At 36.7% G+C, this 25,434-nt stretch overlaps 1 protein-coding gene across 13 annotated transcripts in view; it reads right to left on the bottom strand.

Annotated features, from left to right (window-relative positions):
- The window catches only part of RYR2 (ryanodine receptor 2), an 810,976-nt gene that overhangs the window by 413,664 nt on the left and 371,878 nt on the right, over positions 1-25,434 (bottom strand). For all 13 annotated transcript variants that reach the window (XM_060406755.1, XM_060406748.1, XM_060406743.1 and 10 more), the window contains 2 exons: positions 13,858-13,932; positions 7,630-7,786 (listed from right to left, as the gene is read on the bottom strand). In XM_060406755.1, the coding sequence (XP_060262738.1) occupies positions 7,630-7,786; positions 13,858-13,932 (232 nt within the window). The remainder of the gene's footprint in view (positions 1-7,629; positions 7,787-13,857; positions 13,933-25,434) is intronic.

The raw sequence follows: 25,434 nt of genomic DNA, 5'->3' as shown, positions 1-25,434 counted from the left end.
CTCCCTAAAGCTGAGGGGAAAAGAGGACAACATCGGTGACCTAAAGCTGAGGGGGAAAAGGGAACAAAATCGGTGATGTTATAAATTGTCTTTCGCTTTATTGTGTTTATTCTGAATACATCCAATCATCAACAATTGTTGATTATTCTGCAAATCCTGGCTATGAGAATGGCTAGTGAGTGTTCTCATTAGTACAAAGATATCCCAATGACAGTTTAAAAAATCGCTCCTTATATTAACTGGTAGAACAGGTTTTTAAAGCTGTTCTCAAAATTTTAAGTAAGAATGATCTTGAAGTGAAGTGAAGTGAAAGTCGCTCAGTCATGTCCAACTCTTTGGGACCCCACAAATGATACAGTCCATGGAATTCTCCAGGCCAGTATAGTGGAGTGGGTAGCCCTTCCCTTCTCCAGGAGCTGTTCCCAACCTAGGGATCGAACCCAGGTCTCCCACATTACAAGTGGATTCTTTTACAAGTCCAAGAATACTGGAGTGGGTAGCCTACCCCTTCTCCAGGAGATGTTCCTGACCCAGGAATTGAACTGGGGTCTCCTGCATCACAGGTGGATTATTTACCAACTGAGCTATGAGGGAAACCTAGAATGATCTTAACGTTTTCTTAAAATATATGTATTTTAAGAAATATATATATGTTATATATAAATATAAATGTTTTTATATATTTTAAATATATATTTATTTTATATATTTAAATATATATATTTTAAAACATACATATATATGTTTTAAGAATATACTTTCAAAGCAGTTTCACACAATCATAGGTAAGGGAATGCTAATGTAAAATAAGGGTCCTTAAGGGGTGATTTTCACTTCAGAATTTCTAAAACCATACCCTTGATTCTAAGATAAAAGTTGGCATTTTCAACTGTTCTAAAAAAGGTCTAATTTTTCACCAGTAATAAAAATTTGGCTTACAACACAGTAATTATGTCAACCAATAGTCATTTATGAATTGTATACTCAAAGTACACCAAGAACCAAAGAAATATCTTACACACATATCTTTGCCTTCCAGAAATATAAGTACTCATTATTTTCACTGGATATAGTATAGCAAACATATGTAAAAATATAGCAAGCATTTTCAGCTTGTCAGTGGCATTAAGGGAAAACAAGAATGAGATACATCTTTAAGAAAACATGACGATTTATTCAAAGGCCAGGGACCATGACCAAGTATGATGCTTAACAAAAGGATGAAAGAAATTGTTTACCTGTATCATCTTCTCTAAAATGTTAACAGTATAAAAACAGTATTTTATTTTAAAAACATGTCATCTATAATTATGAACTGTACTTTTACTCTATTTTAGTTAGTTCTAAGTTCAATGCTTTTTTATTATGTAATTGCACCTTTCATCATGAATAATTTTTAATTTTAAGAATTAGCCCTATTAGTAGAAAGATATGTATATAGTTGTTAACGACTGAAATACATACACTCAATAGTTGTTTCTGAGTGAAGGATAGTACACAATTTTAATTTGCCCCTCCCATATTTTTGCATTATTTCTTTTTAAAATCTTCTATAATGATTACACATTATATATAATAGAACAAAGTAATTTTAGAAATAATAGAGTTACTGTCTTTACTTCATAGAAAACACTTTATTACCTTATATGTCAATGATTTTAAAATAAAAATTCTGTGATTTTAAAAATAAGATTTCCCCAAAAAATTAAAAATAGAGTTTCCATGTGCTCAACTGCTTCAGATATAACTGATTCTTTGAGACCCTATGGACTATAGCCTGCCAGGCTACTCTGTCCATGGGATTCTCCGGGCAGGAATACTGGAGTGGGTTGCTGTGCCCTCCTCTAAGGGATCTTCCCAACCCAGGAATCAAACCTGCCTCTCCTGCATTGCAGATGGATTCTTTACTGCTGAGCCACCAGAGAAGCCTCCAGAGTCACCATACCATCCAGCAATCCCACTTCTGCGTATTTATCCAGAAAAACTCTAATTCAAAAAGATACAGGGACTCTTATTTTCATAGCAGCACTATGAAAATTGTGCTATTGAGTTCACAATAGCCAAGATATGGGAACAACCCAAATGTCCCTCAATAGTTGAATAGATAAAAAAGATGTACACACACACACACATACACAATGGAATACTACTCAGCCATAAAAACAATGAATGCCATTTGAAACAACATGGATGGCCCTAGAGATTATCAGACTAATAGAAGTAAGTCAGAAAGAGAAAGTAAAATGCCATATGATATTACTTACATGTGGAATCTAAAATATGATACAAATGAACTTATTTATGGGACAGAAACAGACTCATAGACATAGAGACAAACTTGTGGTTGCCAAGGGGGAGGGGATAGGGGAGGGATGAATTGGTAGTTTGGGATTAGCAAGTGCAAACTATTATACATAGGATGGACAAACAATAAAGTCCTACTGTGTAGCACAAGGAACTGTATTCTATAAATCATAATGGAAAAGAATATGAAAAATAATGTATATGACATGTACAACTGAATCATTTTCCCATACAGCATAAAACAACATAACACTAAGTCAACTATACTTCAATAAAATAAATTAAAATGTTTTCCTTGATTTCACCTCTGTTTTCATGACTCTCAACCATGTTATACACAAATTAATAGTGTATTATTAGCAACCTGTGTATTAGAGTGGTTCCATGAATGTGAGCTCCATACAGGAGACCAGTTTTAGAGAAATCAAACAGTTCATTGGGTTTCCCATGTGGTTCTAGGGGTAAAGAACCCACATGCCAGTGCAGGATACTTAAGAGACCTCAGTGTGATCCCTGGCTTGGGAAGATCCCCTGGAGGAGGGCTTGGAAACTAACTCCAGTATTCTTGCCTGGAGAATCCTATGGACAGAGGAGCCTCACAGGCTACAGTTCTAGGGCTGCAGAGAGTCAAACATGACTGAAGCAACTTAGCGTGCACATATGCATGCAAACGGTTCATTAAAAGGCAATACTGAAATTCCAGTTTTCTGTGCTTTCAATGTCAGCTATGACAGTATAAAATCACCAAAAGCCAGAAACAGAACCTCTGAGCAGAGACCACGGAAGAATCTGGTCAGTAAAACTTCTTCATATGTAAACTATAACACTGAGAGCACAAAAGCAGAGATATTTCTGGGGAAATGTTTCAAAAGCTATTGCCTTGTGCGAGAACTGTTTCGAGATTTTAAAAATATTCATAGCTTTTGAGTCAGTATTTCTGCTTCGAGGTCGCCCCATGAAGAAAGAAATTTAAAATGTGCACAAAGCATATGTCCAAGTATGTCAGCGCAATGGTTAAATTTTTTATTTTTTTGTTACAAAGGAAAAATGGCTATCATAACAGGCAAAACAGAGATTTTCTTGAAAGCTAAATAAAAATGTTCCCCTTGCACTCATATTCTCATATATCTTCCATTTTGATCTGTTTTTTAGGTTTATTTTTTATATTTTATTAAAGTATAGTTGATTTACAATGTTGTGTTAATTCCCACTGTATAGCAAAATGATTCAGTTGCATATATATGCACCTTTTTCTCAAATTCTTTTCCATTATGGTTTATCACAAGATATTAAGTATAGTTCCCTGTTGTACAATAAGACCTTGTTTATCCATTCTCTACATAATAGTTTACATTTGCTAACCTCAACCTCCCAATCCTTTCTTCTCTCTCCTGCCTACTCCATTTTGATCTTTCTAAAGCAGCCAAATTAAAAGATTAGTGCAGATTTTTCACATCTAACATATAATCATATACAAACACACACACTCAGGTCTTTTTCTTCAGTTACAAAAAAAAAGTAAGATTTTAAAATTGCTTTATAATTTGCTTTTTTTTACTCAACAATATTATGATGGATATCTTTCCAAGTCAATATATTCTCATAGTTAATGTGACTAAGTTACCAACTCTATTAATATCTGTTAGACATTTGAGTCTTTACTACATTTTTTTTTTGCCATGGCAAGGAATGATAAAGGTAATATGCACAGTTTTATTTCTCTAAGAAAACCCCTCTCATTTAAAATGCACTTATATAGAACGTTGCTAGATCAATGGAGGCATGTATGCAAGACATTTTGAAATGTAAATATACGTGTCTGTTTTGTATTTGCATTTCCATTGGAATAACCCAGCCCCTGTTTTGCTCAGTTCAGTTCAGTTCAGTCCCTCAGTCACATCCAACTCTTTGCAACCCCATGCACTGCAGCCCACCAGGTCTCCATGTCCATCACCAACTCCTGGAGTTTACCCAAACTCATGTCCATTGAGTTGGTGATGCCATCCAACCATCTTATCCTCTGTTGTCCCCTTCTTCTCCCACCTTCAATCTTTCCAAGCATCAGGGTCTTTCAAATGAGTCAGCTCTTCGCATGAGGTGGCCAAAGTATTGGAGTTGCAGCTTCAACATCATTCCTTCCAATGAACACCCAGGACTGATTTCCTTTAGGATGGACTGGTTGGATCTCCATGCAGTCCAAGGGACTCTCAAGAGTCTTCTCCAACACCACAGCTCAAAAGCATCAGTTCTTCAGCGCTCAGCTTTCTTCATAGTTCAAATCTCACATCCATACATGACCACTGGAAAACCATAGCTTTGACTTCTAGACGGACCTTTGTTGACAAAGTAATGCCTCTGCTTTTTAATATGCGGTCTAGGTTGGTCATAACTTTCCTGCCAAGGAGTAAGCGTCTTTTAATTTCATGGCTGCAGTCACCATCTGCAGTGATTCTGGAGCCTAAAAAAGCTAGAGGCATCCATTTACCTCCTGGAGAAGTAGGACTGTTACAGCAGAAAGAATGAAAAGAGACAGATTGTGGAGGTATTCAGCTTTCTATAGTAAAATAATATTTCTGAAGACTTTAGGAATGTGATTGTTACAGAAATAATGAAAAGAGAAAGATGAATGTCAGATTTCTCCAGCAATAACAGGAACTGAGGAGACCACAATCAGACAATAGTGTCAGGCAGCTGGCTGGGAGCCTGTAGAGCGGGTAGGAGGGTGCTTCACTACATGAGGTCCTGGGGAGCTCTGACAGCCTTGAGGGTGAATGAGTGACGAGCCAGTCCAGGGTTCCAGACCTGGAGATCAGGCCTGGTTACTGAAACCCACCCTGGGCAGTGGTTTGGAGCAGAGATAACCTCATGTTTACCAGCTCTTCTATACACCCAGCTAAGTGACTATCCATAGAAGGTAGGCAAGTGACTCATCTCTCCTGACTTTAGTTTTTCCATCTGTAAAATGGGGATTCTGTTTCCTAGTGAGATCACTTATGGAAAATACTCAGCTCAAACTGTAGACTTACCAAGAATCAATGAATGGTAGCAACTGTCATCTTTAAAAGGTGAAGGATTTAGGGGAAGAAGGGGTCCCTGCTTCCCGGTGCCCATAACAAGATTTAGGAAGGCATGGACTATCAGCATCTTCCCTACCCCCAGTTGAGATCAAGTGAACCCTCATACGTTCTGGGTGAATAAATGTCCATTTCCCTTCTTTTACAGACTTCCCTTTCTTCCACTACCTTAGTTCAGTAAATTTTATTACAGTTGAAGGTTTGGCTTTTTACTCAGAAATATCTTCTTTGTTACTTGATTCTGAAACTTTTAGAAAATATTATTTGACTTATTACTGTTTTAGTAGAAGCAATCAGAGCACCTTTTATGTTAGATATATATTTACCTTTTTAAATGCCATGCCTTGAAAAAATTTCTAATGTTATTTCAATGTGATATGCCTGTTCATATTTTTCCCCTTCTCTGAGATTTTATTTCAGAAGCTATATTTTGCTGGGATGTCATGCATTTCTTTGCACTTTTCCAATTTTCTGCCATCTTTTTTTCTTGAAATGGGCTTTCACCATCAGATAACTGATCGTCTTTGGCAGATCGAATTTTTTGTCTTTCTGGACTGAGGGATTATCAGTGGACAAACTAGTAAATTCCCACCTCTGCGGTTAAAGTCTTGAGGAAGAAGCCCACTGGCACGAAGTCTCTTTACGATGTGATCAACTGCACTTTCCAACTATAGAGACAAGGAGCAACTAACTGCCCACCTGAAGTCCAGCCAAGTACTCCCCGCTTCAGAGCTCCCCCATGGGTCCCTATAACAACTACAAATGCTGATCCTGTCTCAGATTATCCACTGGAACTGACCAGCCTTGTCTGTTTCCACCAGAATGAATAGGGACCTACACAGGCTGTCGTTCCTGGAAAACTTGGGAGAACTCATCAAATCGGAAGCATCTTCCACCATTCTATCTTCCAAAGCAAGAGACCTGAGAGCATGGCATTAGGGATGTAAACTCAGATACTATCTTTTCAGAGTTACTTCTGGTCTTGTTCAAACATACCTTTATCTGTACCTTGGGCATATGTATCTCTGGGACAAAGCTAACCAGTAATTCAATACCATTTCTGACACAATGCCCAAATTTCACAATAATCATTAAATTAAGGACAGAAATATACAATTATCTTAAAAAGGCACACAACAGACACTTGGCATGTGTCAAATGAACAAGTGATTTTCAGAGACACTTGACTATTCCTGAGACACTTGACTATTCAGGACATGTGCTGTTTTGCTGAGGCATGGTTAGCAGGTGAGCTGGGAATCTCTTATCCGGGACTGCAGCTTCCTAGGTGGCGCTAGTGGTAAAGAACCCATCTGCCAATGCAGGAGATGTAAGAGATCCAGATAAGAGACACAGGTTTCATCCCTGGGTTGAGAAGATCCCTTGAAGCAGGAGATGGCAATCCACTCCATTATTCTTGCCTAGAGATTTCCATGGACAAAGGAGCCTGGTGGAGTACAGTCTCTGAGGCCACAAAAAGTCAGACACGACTCAGCTACAGTCTATAGGCCCACAAAGAGTCAGACATGACTCAGCTCACACACACACATACACACACACATCAGGTATTGAGAGAGTCTAACTGTGCACCAGCATTTCAACCTGACTTTGATGTACACTTATTTTGTCTATTCCACTCTACATCTACTTCAGAGGAATTCTCAAGAAAGATCTAAGGACATTCTTAGATGTTTTAATGCAGGAGTCCCGGGTTTGATCCCTGGGTTGGGAAGATTGCCTGGAGAAGGAAATGGCAACCCACTCCAGCACTCTTGCCTGGACAATCCCATGGATGGAGAAGCCTGGTGGGCTACAGTCCATGGGGTCGCAAAGAGTCGGATACAACCGAGCGACTTCACTCACTCACTTACGCAGGATGCAGCGACGTAAGAAGAAAGGTCTGTATGTAAGAGCACGTGTAAGCGAGCCTGTGAGGAACAGCTTCTGCTGATGCGCCCCTCACACTGCTATGCAACAGCAGTACGAGGTCTGTGCTTACTGCACTGTCGATGTCTAAGAAAACTAAAAGGAGCCGGATGGATATGCTACATGAAAATAACCAAAGAACAATAAACCAAGTGAAACACCTGGGCAGGTTTCAGTGGTTTAGGAAATGGGTTTGACTGAAGAGGAATGAATAGAAGAGAAAAAGGGAATTTAGAAATTTGTGTAAAACATGTATCATTTTTCTTTGTATTTCTAACACCAAAGGAAATGCAGTGGGAAATCCAAAATTGTATCTCTGTCTTACCTTGGAAGATCGGAACGTAAATGCAGTTGATTTGACATCAGCTTTTTCTTTGTCCATGAGTAGAAGGCTTTTGTCTTCCATGAGACTCAAGTATTTTCCCGTTGTGACATGGCGTAGTCGAAAAGGTTGTCCCCACCTTATGTGGCTTCCACTCCACCTAACAAGAAATGTTAAGACTTGATCCAATAGCAAACACAATGACAGGAGAAACGACAATTAAAATGTATGCGTCAGACAATGAACAAGGAGGTTTTACATATACTGTCTTCTTGAGTGTTTCCAAAAACCTTATGGTGGTGGTATATTTTTATTTCACAAATAACAAAATGGTTATTTGCAATGGTTATAGGTAATCTTCAATGTCACATAGATAATAATAAGTAGAAGCAAAATTTATCTCAAGGTCTTCTGACATCAAATATAATACTATCCACACCAAACACTACTAAGATTACTAAAACTTGTGTTCTGAGTTAATTTCTAATCACCAGTCACAAATAAAGACATTATGAGATTAAAATGACACTTTAGAGTTATAACACTCATAAACTAGGATTGACTGGTTTTTTCTTGGTTTTGAACAGATTTGAAGGCAAGTGGTATTAGAGTCAATGCCTAATTATGTTAACTGGAATTCATATATACAAACTGAATTAGATATTTATCTGAAAAAAGGAACCCCATTCTATGCTTTAAATTTTAATAATATGGAGCAATGATGTCAATAAAAACCAAGGAACAAAAGAAACAAATGAAGAAACTAAATTTGAATAGGGTCAAGAGAAAAAAATCGTGAGAAAAATTACATGCAGAACACAGAAAATGCAAACTAAAGCTGCACAAAAAAGATAAAAAGAATCGAGTTGCCTGTCTATGTCTGACACAGGATACAGCATGCTTGGGGCTGGTGCATGGGGATGACCCAGAGAGATGTTATGGGGAGGGAGATGGGAGGGGGGTTCATGTTTGGGAACCCATGTAAGAATTAAAGATTTTAAAATTAAAAAAAAAATTATACACCATAAAAAAAAAGATAGAAAGCAAAGTTGTGATCACCAAAATCTGCTTTTAAAAATAGTGGATTTCAGATAGAGAAGAAAAGAAAAATGAAGATACAGACCATTCTCGCATTGTACAGAACTGTGTTAACTGAAAACTATACATAAGAGAACCTTGTCCTCACTATGGTAAAGAGTGGAAAGAAGGTTTCAATAATGGAAACTTTCAGTTATCATGCTAGTGTGCAAAGTAAGGACAGCCTCTTATCAATGATAAGAAATGCGCTAAAAATCAAATACATTTTTTTCCAATAAAGTAAAAATAAAAAAGATTCACCATGCCCATAAAGCTGAGAGAAAATAATGATAGTAAAATTGCTATCAGATAAATTAAAATTCAAGGCAAAAAGTATAAAGGAGATATTATTGTCATTGTGGAGTTATTAAGTCATGTCCAACTCATTTGCGATCCCACGGACGGTAACCCGCCAGGCTCCTCTGTCCATAGAATTTCCCAGGCAAGATTACTGGAGTGGGTTGTCACTTCCTTCTCTAGGGAATCTTCCTGAGCCAGAGATCAAACTCACATCTCCTGCTTGGCAGGCAGGTTCTTTACTACTGAGCCACCTGGGAAGCCCATGAAAGGATACAGTTGATTACTTTACAATGAGAAAGATAGACTCTAAAAAGAATGCACTATGTCATGAAGCTTCACATGCCAATGGCAAACAGAAAATGAAACACAAGACACACAAGCATAAATTTTTAAAAGATAATTACAGTAGAAGCTCTTACCACTATAAAACGAATCAAACAGACAAAAAGAAATACTAGAGGATTCCAATATGATTTATTAATCAACTTCTTTTCATATAGAATCATTAAAAACTTTAAGATTCTATAAATTACAAACACTATTTTTATCTTTTTTAGATTTGCAGTAGATTTATTAATGCCAATTTTGTTTCAACAAATTATCTTTAAGTCAATTTTATGCTGTTGTTGCACTATAAAGAAAGTGGAGCACCGAAGAATTGATGTTTTTAAACTGTGGTGTTGGAGAAGACTCTTGAGAGTCCCCTGGACTGCAAGGAGATCCAACCAGTCCATCCTAAAGGAAATTGGAAGGACTGATGTTGAAGCTAAAACTCCAATACTTTGGCCACCTCATGCGAAGAGCTGAAAAGACCCTAATGCTGGGAGAGATTGAGGGCAGGAGGAGAAGGGGACAACAGAGGATGAGATGGTTGGATGGCATCACCGACTCAATGGACATGAATTTGGGTAAACTTCAGGAGTTGGTGATGGACAGGGAGGCCTGGCATGCTGCGGTTCATGGGGTCACAAACAGTCGGACACAACTGAGTGACTGAACTGAACTGAATGCTGTTTCCCTAACCTGGATTTTTTCTTAACCTGAAGTATTAGCCTGGAAAATTAATACTAGAATGATACTGTAATAAGTTCAAGTTTTACATGGAAATGTTTATAAAGATAATTACTTTGGATAAGTCCTCCTACTAAAATAATAACCGTGTACCAATAAATCCTGATAATAACACTGCTGCTGCTAAGTTGCTTCAGTTGTGTCCAACTCTGTGCGACCCCATAGACAGCAGCCCACCAGGCTCCCCTGTCCCTGGGATTCTCCAGGCAAGAACACTGGAGTGGGCTGCCATTTCCTTCTCCAGATAATAACACAGTAGTGCCTTAAAAATGAAATTTAATTTTGTTTACCAACAATAGCATGTTAAAGCATTTCTACTCTGGTAATAGAAAAGCTTTGTATATTCCCCTCATAAAATTAAGTATAGTGTTTGCAGATGCTATAAAAAAGCAATTATTTTTAATACCGTTCTATTATTTCAAGGAGCATTTGAATATTTTATCAAATAATGACTCCTTCTAACCAGAGAAAAAAACTTCATTTTCAAATAGTCCATAAGTATGTCCAAATACATACTTTTCACCAGAACTTCTAGAGAGTATTCTGGATCCCATGTTCAAATCTATCTGGGCTCAAATCTAATAGGGTTCATACACATAAGCACTCTTCTCAATCCACCAAGGGAATTCTGTTAGAAATGGAATGAACTTGTCCAATTCTCAGTCACTGTGAAGTCTAAGCACATTTTCTTTAGCTCACAGGTGCTCAAATTAGCTCATCTCATGTGTCCATGGTCCAAAAGAAAAGAGGACAAGGCCAGGAGAATCAAGAGAAAGAAACTAATATTTCAGCAAAAACTGAAAACAGTTGAAATAAAGTAGTTATATAAACCAGTTTCCTATGTTAACGTATTAGACAACTGTTCCCCATGTATTAACTACATTTACTTGTAAATACCTCAAAGGAATGAGGATATTAATTATTAAAAACATTGTAACATAAAAAAGTAGAATTGTAAGTATACATAATGCCTATTTATAATTGCAGTGATCATTCCTATTACAGAAGCCAACATATATCCTACGTATAATAGTCTTAAACTTTGCATTGGGGTATAATACAGGAATGTGTTTTCTATTACATCTGACTCCCCAAATTAAAGCTTACTTCATTAAAAAGTTCATGATACTGAAAAACTTTTGACACAATTAATGTTATTTGTAAGAGACTGCAATATAAAATATATAATTACTGGACTACATAAATTATAACAAATATATAGTTTGGCACCTCACTGGAGAAAAAAACCATATGGTATCCCAAAGATTACAATATAAACAGTGACCTTTGGAATATAGTTCTGTTATACACATAAACAGAAATTTGAGTATCACTTTCAAAGTAAAAGAAAAGTAATAATGTGACCACTCACTATAAAAAGAACACATGCAAATTCAATGCAATCTAATTTATATATTTACAGTGATGCCAAAGGAGGTCAAAGATGCAATCAAATCTTTAAAAAAAAAAACTTCAATGAAGAAATCCATTGGGATATTTTCAAGAGTATTTCTGTAATTAGAGCTCATCAATAACATGCTGACAATGAAAAGGAAGTTTCGTCAGGCTTTCAGGAGCTCTTATCCTTCTTTTTAAATAAGTGATAGACAGATTTAGGACCTGACTTCCTCAAAAAAAAAAAAGATAACACGATAATTTAAGTACACGATTTATGAAGGGTAGGTAGATCTACAAATGTGAAAAAACATTGAAATCTGTTTTATAAAGGTGCTATTTCATCTCTAATTAAGCTGTCATTTTTAATAATACACAAGGCAAATTACAGAAATATATGTATATATTTGGAATTCTTTTCCCTAGATTCTCTATATAATTTATGAAGCACATAAAGGCTACGAGCTTTCTTCCTTTTGCTTTATAAGTCATCTCTTCTATTTCCATCCCATTAATAGATTCACTGTCCATAAAATTTTACTTTTAAGTTCAAGATTTATCAGTTTTAATATTTCAGTGGGTTTGACCAACTGTGAATTTATATAGAAAGAAACTTAGTATTATCAATTAATTGAAACAGTATTATCAGTTAATATAGAGCACTTTTAAAAGTTGCATACTTACAGCAAGAAAATATAGAAATAAATTTAATTTACATGCATATTTCTGTTGAGTAGGAGTAGAGAGTGTGAGCAGAAAATCAATCATAAAAAATCTGTTTGGGGTAAAATTCTGTCATGGGAGAGTAAACTAATATGATTTCAATGAGAAAGATGAACAACATGTTTTTTCACTGTTAAAGAGACCATGTTCATGCATTTTTAAATAAATAAAGATGGGTATTAAATTGCAGCAGCACACAAGTTCAATGGGATATTTTTATGAGTGTAGTTTACCCATGTTATCGTAAAATATCACTACTTACAATACACTGTAAGTTATATTCCATGCATTTATTTAAACTGAAAATGAAAAAAATTCTATGTTGAGCCTAGCAATGTTCAAGGAAATACAAAGTATTTGTAATCATTACACAGAGGATATAAGCAAAAAACAAACAAACAAACAAACAAACAAACAAACCATGAAGACCACTGAACTATTTTAATCATTAATCTCAAAATATCAAGTTAATAAAATACAGCAATTCCATAATAAGACAGTTCCCTATACACATCCATGGAAGTCTATTACCCTAAATCAATAAAATTTTAAAGTGTAATATAACAGGGAACAAATACATTGAAAACTCTGATTTCTGGACAAAAATGACCTTCTAATCTTTTCTTTTAATTTGATTGATATTTAAATTCTATTTAAAATAGCTCAAAATGACACCTTTATCATCAGTATTGCATTTACTTAGAGTAACTAAAAGTCAATCTCTGGACAGCTTTTTTAAGTCATCAGAAAAAAAAAGATAATCATTATTTGTATAATGAATACACAATGAGTCTGTTTTCAATTCACATTTCTCACTCAGTTATCAAGCTAGTTTTAAGTAAAGATAGTGACTGCTAGTGATGACTCTCACACCTCATTCGGGTTCAAGTTTCCACTTTTTTACATATGTCTTTGTAATCTGAAATGTGAAATGTAATCTGAAATGCGATTCAGATCAAGCCCGGATCTGAAATGTGCGACAGGCCTGCAAACTATTTGTCCTGACTTCAAACCTTACATCACTCTGCACTGGGAGCTCTTCCTGCCAGGAGAGGCACAGACTGGGATGAATCGATAACACAAAACCAAATGAGGCTAAAAATTAGCAGATGGTATAAAACCATTGCTTACTACCTGGTGAATGTAGGCTGCTGCTGCTGCTGCTAAGTCGCTTCAGTCGTGTCTGACTCTGTGCGACCCCATAGACGGCAGCCCACCAGGCTCCCCCGTCCCTGGGATTCTCCAGGCAAGAACACTGGAGTGGGTTGCCATTTCCTTCTCCAGTGCATGAAAGTGAAAAGTGAAAGTGAAGTCGCTCAGTCGTGTCTGACTCTTTGCGACCCCATGGACTGCAGCCCATCAGGCTCCTCCATCCATGGGATTTTCCAGGCAAGAGTAGTACTGTGGGATGCCATCACCTTCTCCAGAATGTAGGCTAGTGAAAGGTAAATAAATGCAGGGGGAAGGTGAAAAATGAGAGTGTTTCATCTATGTGTTGTTTGTTAGCATGACCATTTTGCAGAAAAGTTCAACAGCACTAGATATATGGGGTTGGCCAAAAAGTTCATTGAGGCCGTTTCTGTAAGACGTTACAGAAATGAACATCTTGGCCAGCCCAATCTTTTGTACCCAAACCATCGGGAGGTATTCCGAAGTTCTACTTACGCAACTCTTAGTGTCTCTAGTCGCCACAGGGAACGTGCATGAACCGATACAGCACCACCTTCGTAATGAACAGTTCTGTAAAAAAAAAAAGACGATAAAAAGCCCGATTTTAACGTTGTATTCTTAGACTCTATTTTTCAAGTCAATTAAGAAAGAAAGTAAACAGGAAAGCTTTGGATAAACAGTAAAAGCTATACTTTTTGGTTGGAGAGAATATAGCTGGAAATATAAATAACAGTGATAACAGTGAGCTGAATAAACAATTGATTCAAACACATTTCTTTGCCATTTACTCCCTGTAATTCCATTCATCCTCTCTCCCTCACCCTGGCCATTGTTTTCTCTCGCCCAGTGAATACTTTCACTATTAAACTTAAGTCTATAAAAGTACTCTGTTCGGAGTTTAAGTGCTGTTGGAGTGTAATATATTATAGCTTCCCAGGTGGCTTGGTGGTAAAGAATCCACCTGCCAAGCAGAAGATGCAAGTTCGATCTCTGTGTCGGGAAGATCCCCTAGAGAAGGGAATGGCTACCCACTCTATTATTCATGGCTGGGAAAACCCACAGACAGAGAAGCCAGGTGGATTACAGTCCACAGGGTCACCAAAGAGTCAGACACGACTTAGCAACTAAATGACGACAAAGAACAGTTCTCCTATTTTTTTTTCCTTCTTACTATTTATTTGTTGGGAAAAAAAAGTTATCATTTGTCCTGGAATACTTTCTACCTTCTGATTTTGCTGATGACACCTTCACAATGTTTTTTGAGCATCTGCCTCTAAGTTGGTAGTCAGATTAAAAAATCTAGAAACTTGCTCATGTTTAAGATTGAGATATTTTGGCAAGAACACTTCAGAAAATGGTGTTTGCCTTCCTATTACATCACATCAGGAGGTAACAATGACTACTTTTTAACTTTTTATAGTAAAATTAACTCAAGATCACCCTGACCCATCCACTAGAACTTAATAATTTTAGGTACCTCAATGACCAGGGTCCTCAGCAGGAATTTTCAACTGTGGTTGTGAATATAATCATGGGGATAGCTTTTAGAATCCTGACATATTGCCCTTAACACTGGCCAAATTAAACTAAATTTGGAATCCCCAGCTGGTCATAAGAGGGAGCCAAAGTTGGGAAGCTACAATCTGCATCAGTTTCTACCCAGAAGCACTACTGACACTTTGGTCCGGGTGATTCTCTGCCGTGAGGGGCTATCCCCTGCACTGTAGGGTAGTTGACACATCCCTGGCCTCTATCAACCACACAGAAACACAAGCCATCCAAGTCGCGACCCACAACTTGAGTCACAACTTGTATGAGATCACCCAAGTTGTGACAATCTAAAATGCTTCCAGATAAGATGAACTGACTTCTGGGGACAAGATGACTCGTAATGTCAAAACACTGTTATATATCAGTAGTACTCAATCTTTAGTGAATACTGGAATCATCTTTCAAGTTTTTTAAAATACAGATTGCTGGAGGGAAGCAACCTAAATGTCCATCAAAAAATGAATGGATAAGGAAGTTGTGGTACATATATACAAAGGAATATTACTCAGCGATATAAAGGAACAAAATTGAGTCATTTTTTAGTGATGTAGAGGGACCTAGAGTCTGTCACACAGAGTGAAGTGAGTCAGAAAAACAATATGTATATTAAGGCAGGTATACGGGACTCTAGAAAAATGTTACCAATAAATCAATTTGCAGGGCAGGAATTTGACACCGACACAGAAAACAGACACGTGGACACAAGGGGAAGAGGAGGGTGGGGCAAACGGAGAGAATTAGCACTGATATGTATACACTATGGGCTTCCCTGGTGGCTCAGACAGCAGAGCATTCACCTGCAATGCAGGAGAGGCGGGTTTGACCCCCGGGTTGGGAAGATCCCCTGGAGAAGGGAATGGCAATACGTTCTAGCGTTCTTGCCGGGAGAATTCCATGGACAGAGGAGGCTGCTGGGCTACAATCCACGGGGTCCCAAAGAATTGGACATGACTAAGCAACTAACACTTTCACTTTTTTATCTACACTATCATGTGTAAACTAGATGTGGGAAGTGGGAAGCTGCTGTACAGCACGAGAAGCTCAGACTGGTGCTCTGTAATGACCTAGAGGGGTGGGATGGGGGTAGGTGGGCAGGATGCTTCAGAAGGAAGGGATTATGTGTATACAGATTGCTGATTCACTTCACTGTACCGAAGAAACTAACACGACCGTGGAAAGCAATCATAACCTAATAAAAACATAAAAACATCCAGACTCCTGGGCCCACAGAGTCTCCAGTTTAGTAAGATCAATAATTCATATTTTTAACAAGTTCCCAGGCAATGTTGGTACAGCCAGTCCACACTCTGAGAATCACTAGATTAAAGTCATTATTTCATTCGGATAGTGATTCTTAGTATTGGTTGTATGTTATAATCACATGGAAATCTTTAAAAACCCCAGACAATTCTCAGACCATTAAATTAGAATCTCTGGGTACGAACTTGAAAAGTAATGAGTGACAAAATATACATATATGTTCACGTGCAGTTGTGTACAATGTATATTGTACATAGTGATAGATACACACAAACGTAGATTTTTTTAAATTTGTTTCTAATTGGAGGATAATAGCTTTATAATATTGTGTTTGTTTCTCCCAGACTTTTAACAAAGATCTCATACTTGGCCATAAAGAAAATTTTATAAGATTTTTTTAAGTGTAGCTTTTTACTCACATATTTTCTGATCGTAACAAATAAAACGGGAATAAATACTAACATGATGAAAACAACAATTCAGAAAAGTAAGAAACTCTTCTAAATTACTTATAGGTCAAAGAGGAAATAGAAATTATACCCTAACCAGAACATAATTTATAAAAGAAAACTTCATAACACATTTATGATGGACAGGTAAACTTTTAGAGATTGAACACTACAATCCTTAATTATTGAAGAAATAATGAAATCCAACAAACCAAAGAATTGTCTGAAGAGACTAGAGAATGCAAAAGCAAGTGTGCAGCTTTCTGTTCACTAACTCTATTGAACTAATGAACCAAAACAATGTTACAGTTACAGAGAAAAAAAGAAAGTGTGTGACAATATTATTTGTAATGAAATTTTTAAAGAGTTTTCTACTTCATAAATCAGAAGTCACTGAAATTTTACTGAATAGGAATTCTTAAAATATGCACACCTGTTAACCAGCAATATGTGCCTTGTTCAACAATACTTTAAAAAATCCCAGGATTCAGGCTGTAAATTATGGCCTACAAAAAACATTATCCTCCAATATAACAAACTTCATTAATGAACTCATCTTTCAGGCTGATCACATAAAACTGCCCAAAGAAGTCCTTTAAAGTTATTCTTTTAATAAGGACAAATTATTCCTGTCATCAATTCCACTTCTCAAAGTGTTATAACATTGTTCACTGAATGAAAAGTATTGAGCTATTTTTGTATTTTCAGCTATAGAATACTCTTTAAGCCTATCTCAGATGTCAAACCACTTATTTCTCAGCAAAAAGCAGGCACTTTGACAGTCGGGATAGCTCATCTTCAGAGTCTAAGCCCCAGAAAAATCTAGCATTAGCATACGGATAAAAGCATATGTCCTTACAAAGATTTCATAGCCTGACAGTTTGGCATTTATCAGCATGTATTTATACCAAAATTTTACAGGATACACAGTTCCAATTAGCGGGCTTCAGCACAGAATCATAAAACACATTGTTAATAAAAGATTCAAGGCTTAAAGAGACCCCTCCCTTCTGCAGAGAAACTAGAAACACCCAGAATAATTTGATCAAATAGTGTTATCAAATATTTGGGTACTTGGTGACCCACACAAGTTGACACGTAAAATTAAACATCACAATAACTAATTCAGAGAAAATTCAATTCATCTATCTATATTTCTCAATCTGTAATTAATATCCACATTGCAAGGGATTCCTATTTTCCTCTCCAAGATAATGATAGATAAATTCAGTGTTTCAGAACAGGTCTATGTGCAGGTCTATGTCCCAATAAAACTTTATTTAGAAAAACAAGCAGTGGGCCAGATTTAAGCCACAAGTTGAGTTTGCTGACTCCAATCCAAAAGATCATACCCGTATTATTGTTAATTTTAATCTCAGAGAGAGGCACCTATACGAAATTCAAGGTCTAAAGTTCTCATAATTGTTTTAGTCAGGGTTCTTCAGAGAAATAGAACGATTTATATATATATATATATGTATATATATATACACATATACACACGCCCATATGTACATACATATGCATATATGTATGTGTATATATATATATATGCACCTATATATACATACAATTTTATATAAAGAGTTTACTATAAGTAGACTGTTCTTGAAATTATGGATGCTGACAAGTTTTAAGATATGCTGTAGACCCAAAGAGATGATGATTTAAGTTCCAGTCCATGTCTGAGAACCAGCAAAGCCAATGGCATAGTCCTAGCCCAAAGATCACAGGTTCAGATCTCAGTTCGGTTCAAAGGGAGGATAATATTAATGTCTCAACTCAAAGACAGTAAGCAGAAAGAGTTCCCTCTGATTCATGAAGAGTCAGCCTTTCTGTTCTATTCAGGTCTTTACCTGATTAGATTAGGACTACCCACATAAGGGAAGGCAATTTTGAAGAAGTAGAGTCAAGTCGCTCAGTTGTATCCGACTCTTTGCAACTCTGTGGACTGTAGTCCACCAGACTCCTCAGTCCATGGGATTCTCCTGGCAAGAATACTGGAGTGGGTTGCCATTTCCTTCTCCAAGGGATCTTCCCAACCCAGGGATTGAACCAAGTCTCCCACACTGCAGGCAGATGCTTTAACCTCTGAGCCACCAGGGAGGCAATTTTACTCTTCTGTAAATTTCAATGTTAAACTCATCTAAAAGCACTCACATGAAATACCCAGAATAATTTGATCAAATAGTTTGATCAAATATTTAGGTACTTGATGATGCACTTAAGTTGACACATAAAATTCAGCTCAGTACAGTCGCTCAGTCGTGTCTGACTCTGCAACACCATGGACTGCAGCACAGCAGGCCTCCACGTCCATCACCAACTCCTGGAGTTTACTCAAACTCATGTCCATTGAGTCGGTGATGCCATCAAACCATCTCATCTTCTGTCATCCTCTTCTCCTCCTGACTTCAATCTTTACCATCATCAGGGTCTTTTCCAATGAGTCAGCTCTTCACATCAGATGGCCAAAGTATTGGAGTTTCAGTTTCAACATCAGTCCTTTCAATGAACACTCAGAATTGATTTCCTTTAGGATGGACTAGTTGGATCTTCTTGCAGTCCAGAGGACTCTCAAGAGTCTTCTCCAACACCACAGTTCAAAAGCATCAATTCTTCGGCACTCAGCCTTCTTCATAGTCCAACTCTCACATCCATACATGACCACTGGAAAAACCATAGTCTTTACTAGATGGACCTTTGTTGACAAAGTAATGTCTTTGCTTTCTAATATGCTGTCTAGGTTGGTCATAACTTCCAAGGAGTAAGTGTCTTTTAATTTCATGGCTGCAGTCATCATCTGCAGTGATTTTGGAGCCCCCAAAATAAAGTCTGCCATTGTTTCCACTGTTTCTCCATCTATTTGCCATGAAGTGATGGGACCAGATGCCATGATCTTTGTTTCCTGACTGTTGAACTTTAAGCCAACTTTTCCACTCTCCACTTTCATTTTCATCAAGAGGCCCTTTAGTTCTTTTATATTTTCTGCCATAAGAGTGGTGTCATCTGCATATCTGAGGTGATTGATATTTTCCCGGCAATCTTGATTCCAGCTTGTTCTTCATCTAGCTCAGCGTTTCTCATGATGTACTCTGCATATAAGTTAAATAAGCACAGTGACAAAATACAGCCTTGACATAATCCTTTTCCTATTTGGAACCAGTCTGTTGTTCCATGTCCAGTTCTAACTGTTGCTTCCTGACCTGCATACAAATTTCTCAAGAGGCAGGTCAGGTGGTCTGATATTCCTATCTCTTTCAGAATTTTCTATATAAAATTAAACATCACAATAACTGAAAGAAAATCCAATTTATCTATCTATATTTCTAAATCTGGAATTAATATCCACATTGCAAGAGATTCCTTCTTTCCATGATAATGATGGATAAAATCACAGTGTTTCAGAGCACTTGAAGTATCCCCCTAAAAATTTCTGTTTGATCAGTAAAGCATGAGCAACAGTACTATCTTCTGACTGAATTACTTAAACATCAGTTAGGTCGTTTTCAATTTACTTTTGTTTCTTCAACACAGGGAAGCCCTAAATTTAGTACATTATTTTAACACTGAACAGCTTATAGTCAATTATTACTGCAATACCACAGACATCACCTTTTTTCTTCCAACTGAACTTTTTTCTTAACATTTACCATATGACCTTAAAGCATGGGGATAAGAAATGTTGCTATTAGAGTTCTATTTTTGAACACATTTTGGTTTCATTTTTGTCTTAATGGCAGCTGGAGTGTGTAACAAATCCTGAACAACAAAAGAACAAAAAAATAATAAAAGGAAATTTACTCAGTCACATTTAATTTTGATAATGAATCAGTTACACAAATTAAAAATAGAGAAAAGCAGTTTACTGACTTCTGAAGTTTGCCTTGCCATTTCAGATGTTTATGATATGTTTATGTAGAATTTAGTAGGGACAAAAAAAGTTATTATCACTGTATTTTAGTTACCACAATGCAGGACAGTAAGAACAAATAGCAGAATTCTTCATTTTTCCAAACTTAATGTTCAATAAATGAATGACAGACCACAGAATTAACTTCTTTTAAAAAATGATTTTTTTTTAAACAAAATAGAGTTTAAAAGACACAACTGGTATCCACAGGAACTACCACTATTTATTTATCTCAAAAGAAATGTACTGTTTTAATATAAGTATGTAGCAAAAATGATTGCTTTTCTCCCTTTTTTACACACAAGTTTATAAATTTAAATAATTGAATATTCATACAATCCATCACAGCCACAGGCTAAAGAATAAAAAACAATACAGTTACATGAACAAATGAAAAAGGAATTTGAGAGAATCCAACATCCGTTCACAATGAACACTCTGTCAACTAGGAATAGAAGGCAACTTCCTCAACTTGATAAAGATTACCTACAATTAACATCTTACTTAATGGTAAGAAACTAGATGCTTTTCCCCTAAGATCAAGAACCAGGCAAGAATTTCCCTTCTTATCATTCCTTTTCAACACTGTACTAGAAATTCTAGCTAATGCAATAAGAGAAGAAAAGGAAAGAAAAAGTATGTGGATTGAAAAAGAAAATTTTAAACTGTTTTTGTTATTAGGTGACATGATTGTCTACGTAGAAAATTCTAGAGAATCAACAACAACAAAAATAAAACTCCTGGAACTAAGTAGCAATTATAGGAAAGCTGTAGGATATAAAATTAAGGCACAAACTGGACTTCTTACACACCAGTGATGAACAACAGGAATTTGAAATTAAAATACAAGACATTTATATATCAACCAAAAAGAAAATGCACATTTCTTAGGTATATATCTAACAAAATATGTACAAGATTTTTTCCTAAATGGCCTATATTTTACATTTATGCCCATGATCCATTTTAATTAGATTTCATATAAAGTGTGAGGTTTGGACTGTGGTTCATTTCGGGTGTGGGCATATGGTTATCCATTTGCTTCATCTGAGTGTCTTAAGTTAGGGAAAAATTCCTTCTTCTCTTCTTTTCCTGTTCTCCCTTGTGTATAAGACACTAAGCATAATGACTTCTTTGGATTTAGTCTTTAGGGAATAAAAGTCAGGAAGGGTAGTACCCTGTAGAAAACTTAAGCTTTCTGCCAACTCTCAAATCTTCCCTGAGAAGAAAAGCGCACTGGGACTGCTAGTTGCTTCATTGGGGAAAAATAATAGAAAAAGTACCAGGAGAAAACATAAAATAACATCACAAAAATCACCTCACAGGCAAAAGTTCTGCATGTTGGCAAGTATATGAATTTTCTCTGAAGCAGCTATAAGATACATCAGATTGTCAAAACACCCACAAACCACCCCACTATTTTTTTTTAATCACTGCCTTTAAGCCTCAGATTCATGCTATAGGAACAGGGATTCTTCCCTGTAGAGTGATGTGAAGTTCAGATGCTTCCTCTTAGCCAAGGATGTGGGACTCACTGTCCTCAAAATAGTGTTCTATTCACTCAGGTTGGTAGGCTGGTTAAGTTATGATGGCATTTCTTCCCCTCCTGGAATTGTAAGTGGATAATAATCTTTTAGGAGTCACCAAAATCATACAAGTGAGGGCGTCAAGCCCTCCTGAGTTAATCGGAGTGGTTCTCCATGCAGGCATCCCACTGTTCTTAAACAATCTACAGGAAATGCATGCCTTTTTTTCTCCATTTTTTACTTTCACAAATACAAGATCATCAGCACTTGTGTGCAGACTCCCATATACACATAACTATATAAAAGGGGTAAAGAATGAATAATACAACCCTGGATGAAAACTAAACAGAAGAGATGAACACACACACCAATAAGGACAGTATGTGACACAGGGCACTTATCTGGGGCAGTTAAAGACAATTCTACCACCAACACATCTTTAACCAAATTAAGTTCTGTGTAGTAATGTATTACCAGACCCTAGATACTGAGGCAAATCACTCACACACAATTTCCCCTGAGAGCTGACACTATCTGAATGGCAGTTTCAAAGTAATTATTGGGAAGAAAAGTTTGTTTTATTAACTTATAGGCTAACAAAAGTATCACCTTAAAATCAAGGGCAACAAAGATTCCTCCTTGCCTGAGCTTCCTCAGTGGGTAAAATAGTAAAATATGTTTTCCAACCTAAGCTATCCTCTTTTGACCTGAGCCCTGGATATCCTCTACCCTCACCCAGTGTAAGGAATAAGCCTGACGCCCACCCGCCCCCACAATGAAGCAAACACGGGAAACTGTTACTTGATCTTGTTCCCTCCTGCTACAGCAGAGACCCCAATAAAGCCTTGCCTGAAAAAAATTTTTAAAAGATATATTTTCCACAATCTCCTACAATCTCATTGTTTTACAGTCAGCACACACACACCAAATGCCTAGAACCTACAAGCCCTCAATAAACATTAAATGAATTGAATTAAAGTGACTGAAAGACAGACCTACGATTTAAAGATTATTACATATTTCCTCAGTAGAATTTCTGCTTGGACCCCATCTACTATGCATGTGCCTAAGAGAATGTTTGCCTGATCAGCTCAGCCCCAGGCAGGTGCTAAGGCAAGCTGTCAAGAATCTCTTCATCTAACAGAGAAATCAAGAAGTATATGCCTATACAGCATTTAAAGAAGTACTGCATATTTACTCAGGGCGGGGTTTGTGAGATTTCTATTGAAGTTGTTTCACAAGCAGAAAGGTCATGTTTTGAGATAACACATCTATATAAAATGTAAATGAATTGCTGTGGATTAAAAACAATAACATCCTTACACTCTGATTCCATATTAAAAGGATCATATAAATACAACTGGAGCAGGAAAATAACAAAATACATGCTGCCGCTTTTACTTTTCGGTCTATACAGAATCAAATGCAACCACAAAGTCATGGAAACTAAAAAGAAGAGGAAGCTTGTCTTTTCTTTTCTTCCTGAAAGATATTGCTTACACTTGGATTAAGTTAAAAAACTAAATGTGAGCCAGTGAAAATGGTCTTAAATTTTCACTGAGAAAATAACTGGGAGATTTCTCTTTTTTTCTCAGTGTTGATATTTAATCTATTGTCTCTTGCAATTCACTCACGTTCAGTGAAAACACCTCAACTGCTTTTTAATTTTTACTGAAATCAAATGGCTCCAATTTTTATATTTTCAATCCTTTGCCTTCAAAGTCTGTATTTTTAATTATTTTAAAGAATTATAAAAAAAAATTTTTTTTGGTGCCCTGCAGCCTGTGGGATCTTAGCCCCTGACAAGGGATAGAACCCGTGTCCCCTGCATTCGAAGCCGAAGTCTTAACCTCTGGACTACCAGGGAAATACCAAAGCCTGTGTTTTTGTAAATACTGTCTTCTAGCTCAGTCATTCACTGAGTTTCACTCTAGACCAAGTCAGGCTCCTAAAGGATGACAGGCCAAAGCAAGATCAGGTTGCTCTCTGCAATCAGCAGGGAGGGTAAGTTTAGCTGAAAGACTGAAGTTCTTTCCAGGGAGAAGAGACAAAGAATCAAGAATAGCTCTTCTTCATGTGCTTACTCTTCTAGTAAAACTATTTGACAAACCTATCTTATTTCCAGACCAAGGCTAAAGAGGTACTCACAGGACAGGAAGGAGAAGAGAAGAAAGGAAAGTTCTTGTGTGATAACCTGACCATTTCGGAGCAAAACAGAGCCACTTTGGAAGCTTGCTCCAAGGTAGTGACTGAGGGCATACACATACCCTGTAGGATATTAGTCATCCAATTGTGTACTCAGATATAAACCATGCATCTTCTGCTAAGCCAGAGAGACATTTAATTCATTAGATCAGACCCATCTCATGCCTTAATCAATTATTTACCAAGTAAAGCTCATTAGGTCATAATATTAAAAGGGGCATGAAGGTAAAACTATTCTCATGCATACATACAGCAAGGCTTTTGCCAGCTGAGTCACTTCTGGAAAGCAAATGTAGCATTTATCTCCAGACATTGTCAGAAACAATGACTTAACAGTTCTGAATTTGAAAGCAACAGGACAGAGCAAGTATTGCACGCGAACAGTGATGCCTGCTAAGATGGAAACAGGATGACCTCTCTTTGACCCTCCCCCTCTCTCCCCTCAACCCCAAGACACACACACATCACTGGGTGCACTTTATCTATGCATGCATGTATATGTGGGTGCATTTATAGACAAGCATTGTAAGCTTTTACTGTCAAATATCCCCACTAGGATGGAAACTCCTTGAGAAAAGAGACTTGGTATCTTTTTAGATACTATTATAACCCCAACACCCAGAACATGGCAGTCTTTTCACAAATTTTTACTGAGTGAATAAAACTACTTCTGAGCTATGTGGTAAAACATGTTTTAACATATCAATAATACTTTGCAATAAAGAGTTCCCCTAATAATGGTTTGCACATTAGAGATACCAAACAATAATTCTGAATAATATTCTCTTAACTGATCCCTTTTAAAATTTATTCATTTAAAAGTATGACATAATTCAGAGAGTGCATATTTAATCCATTAGTAAAAGTGTGTGCACATAAAAGAAATGAGAAATGCTTTTATTGATATTTTATTATATTCACATAAAAAATGGACAGAAGTAAATAAGGTAAAATCCAGAGACAGAATCTACAATAGAAAATATCCTCATGTAAAAGATTCCATGCTTGAAATAAAAACTGGCAATCAAATTTCAAGCCTCAAGAATGAAATCTTATTTTAAAAGCAATAATTAAACACTGTGTTGCATCTGACAAATCTCTTGCCAAGCACCAGAACTTGCTCATCCTTAATTTATTCTATTTTACTATTTGAAGAGTTTGAAGAACT

This window comes from Ovis aries, chromosome 25, assembly GCF_016772045.2.
Source record: "Ovis aries strain OAR_USU_Benz2616 breed Rambouillet chromosome 25, ARS-UI_Ramb_v3.0, whole genome shotgun sequence".
Classification (NCBI taxonomy): Eukaryota; Metazoa; Chordata; class Mammalia; order Artiodactyla; family Bovidae; genus Ovis; species Ovis aries.
This window is presented reverse-complemented; position numbering and strand designations above follow the sequence as displayed.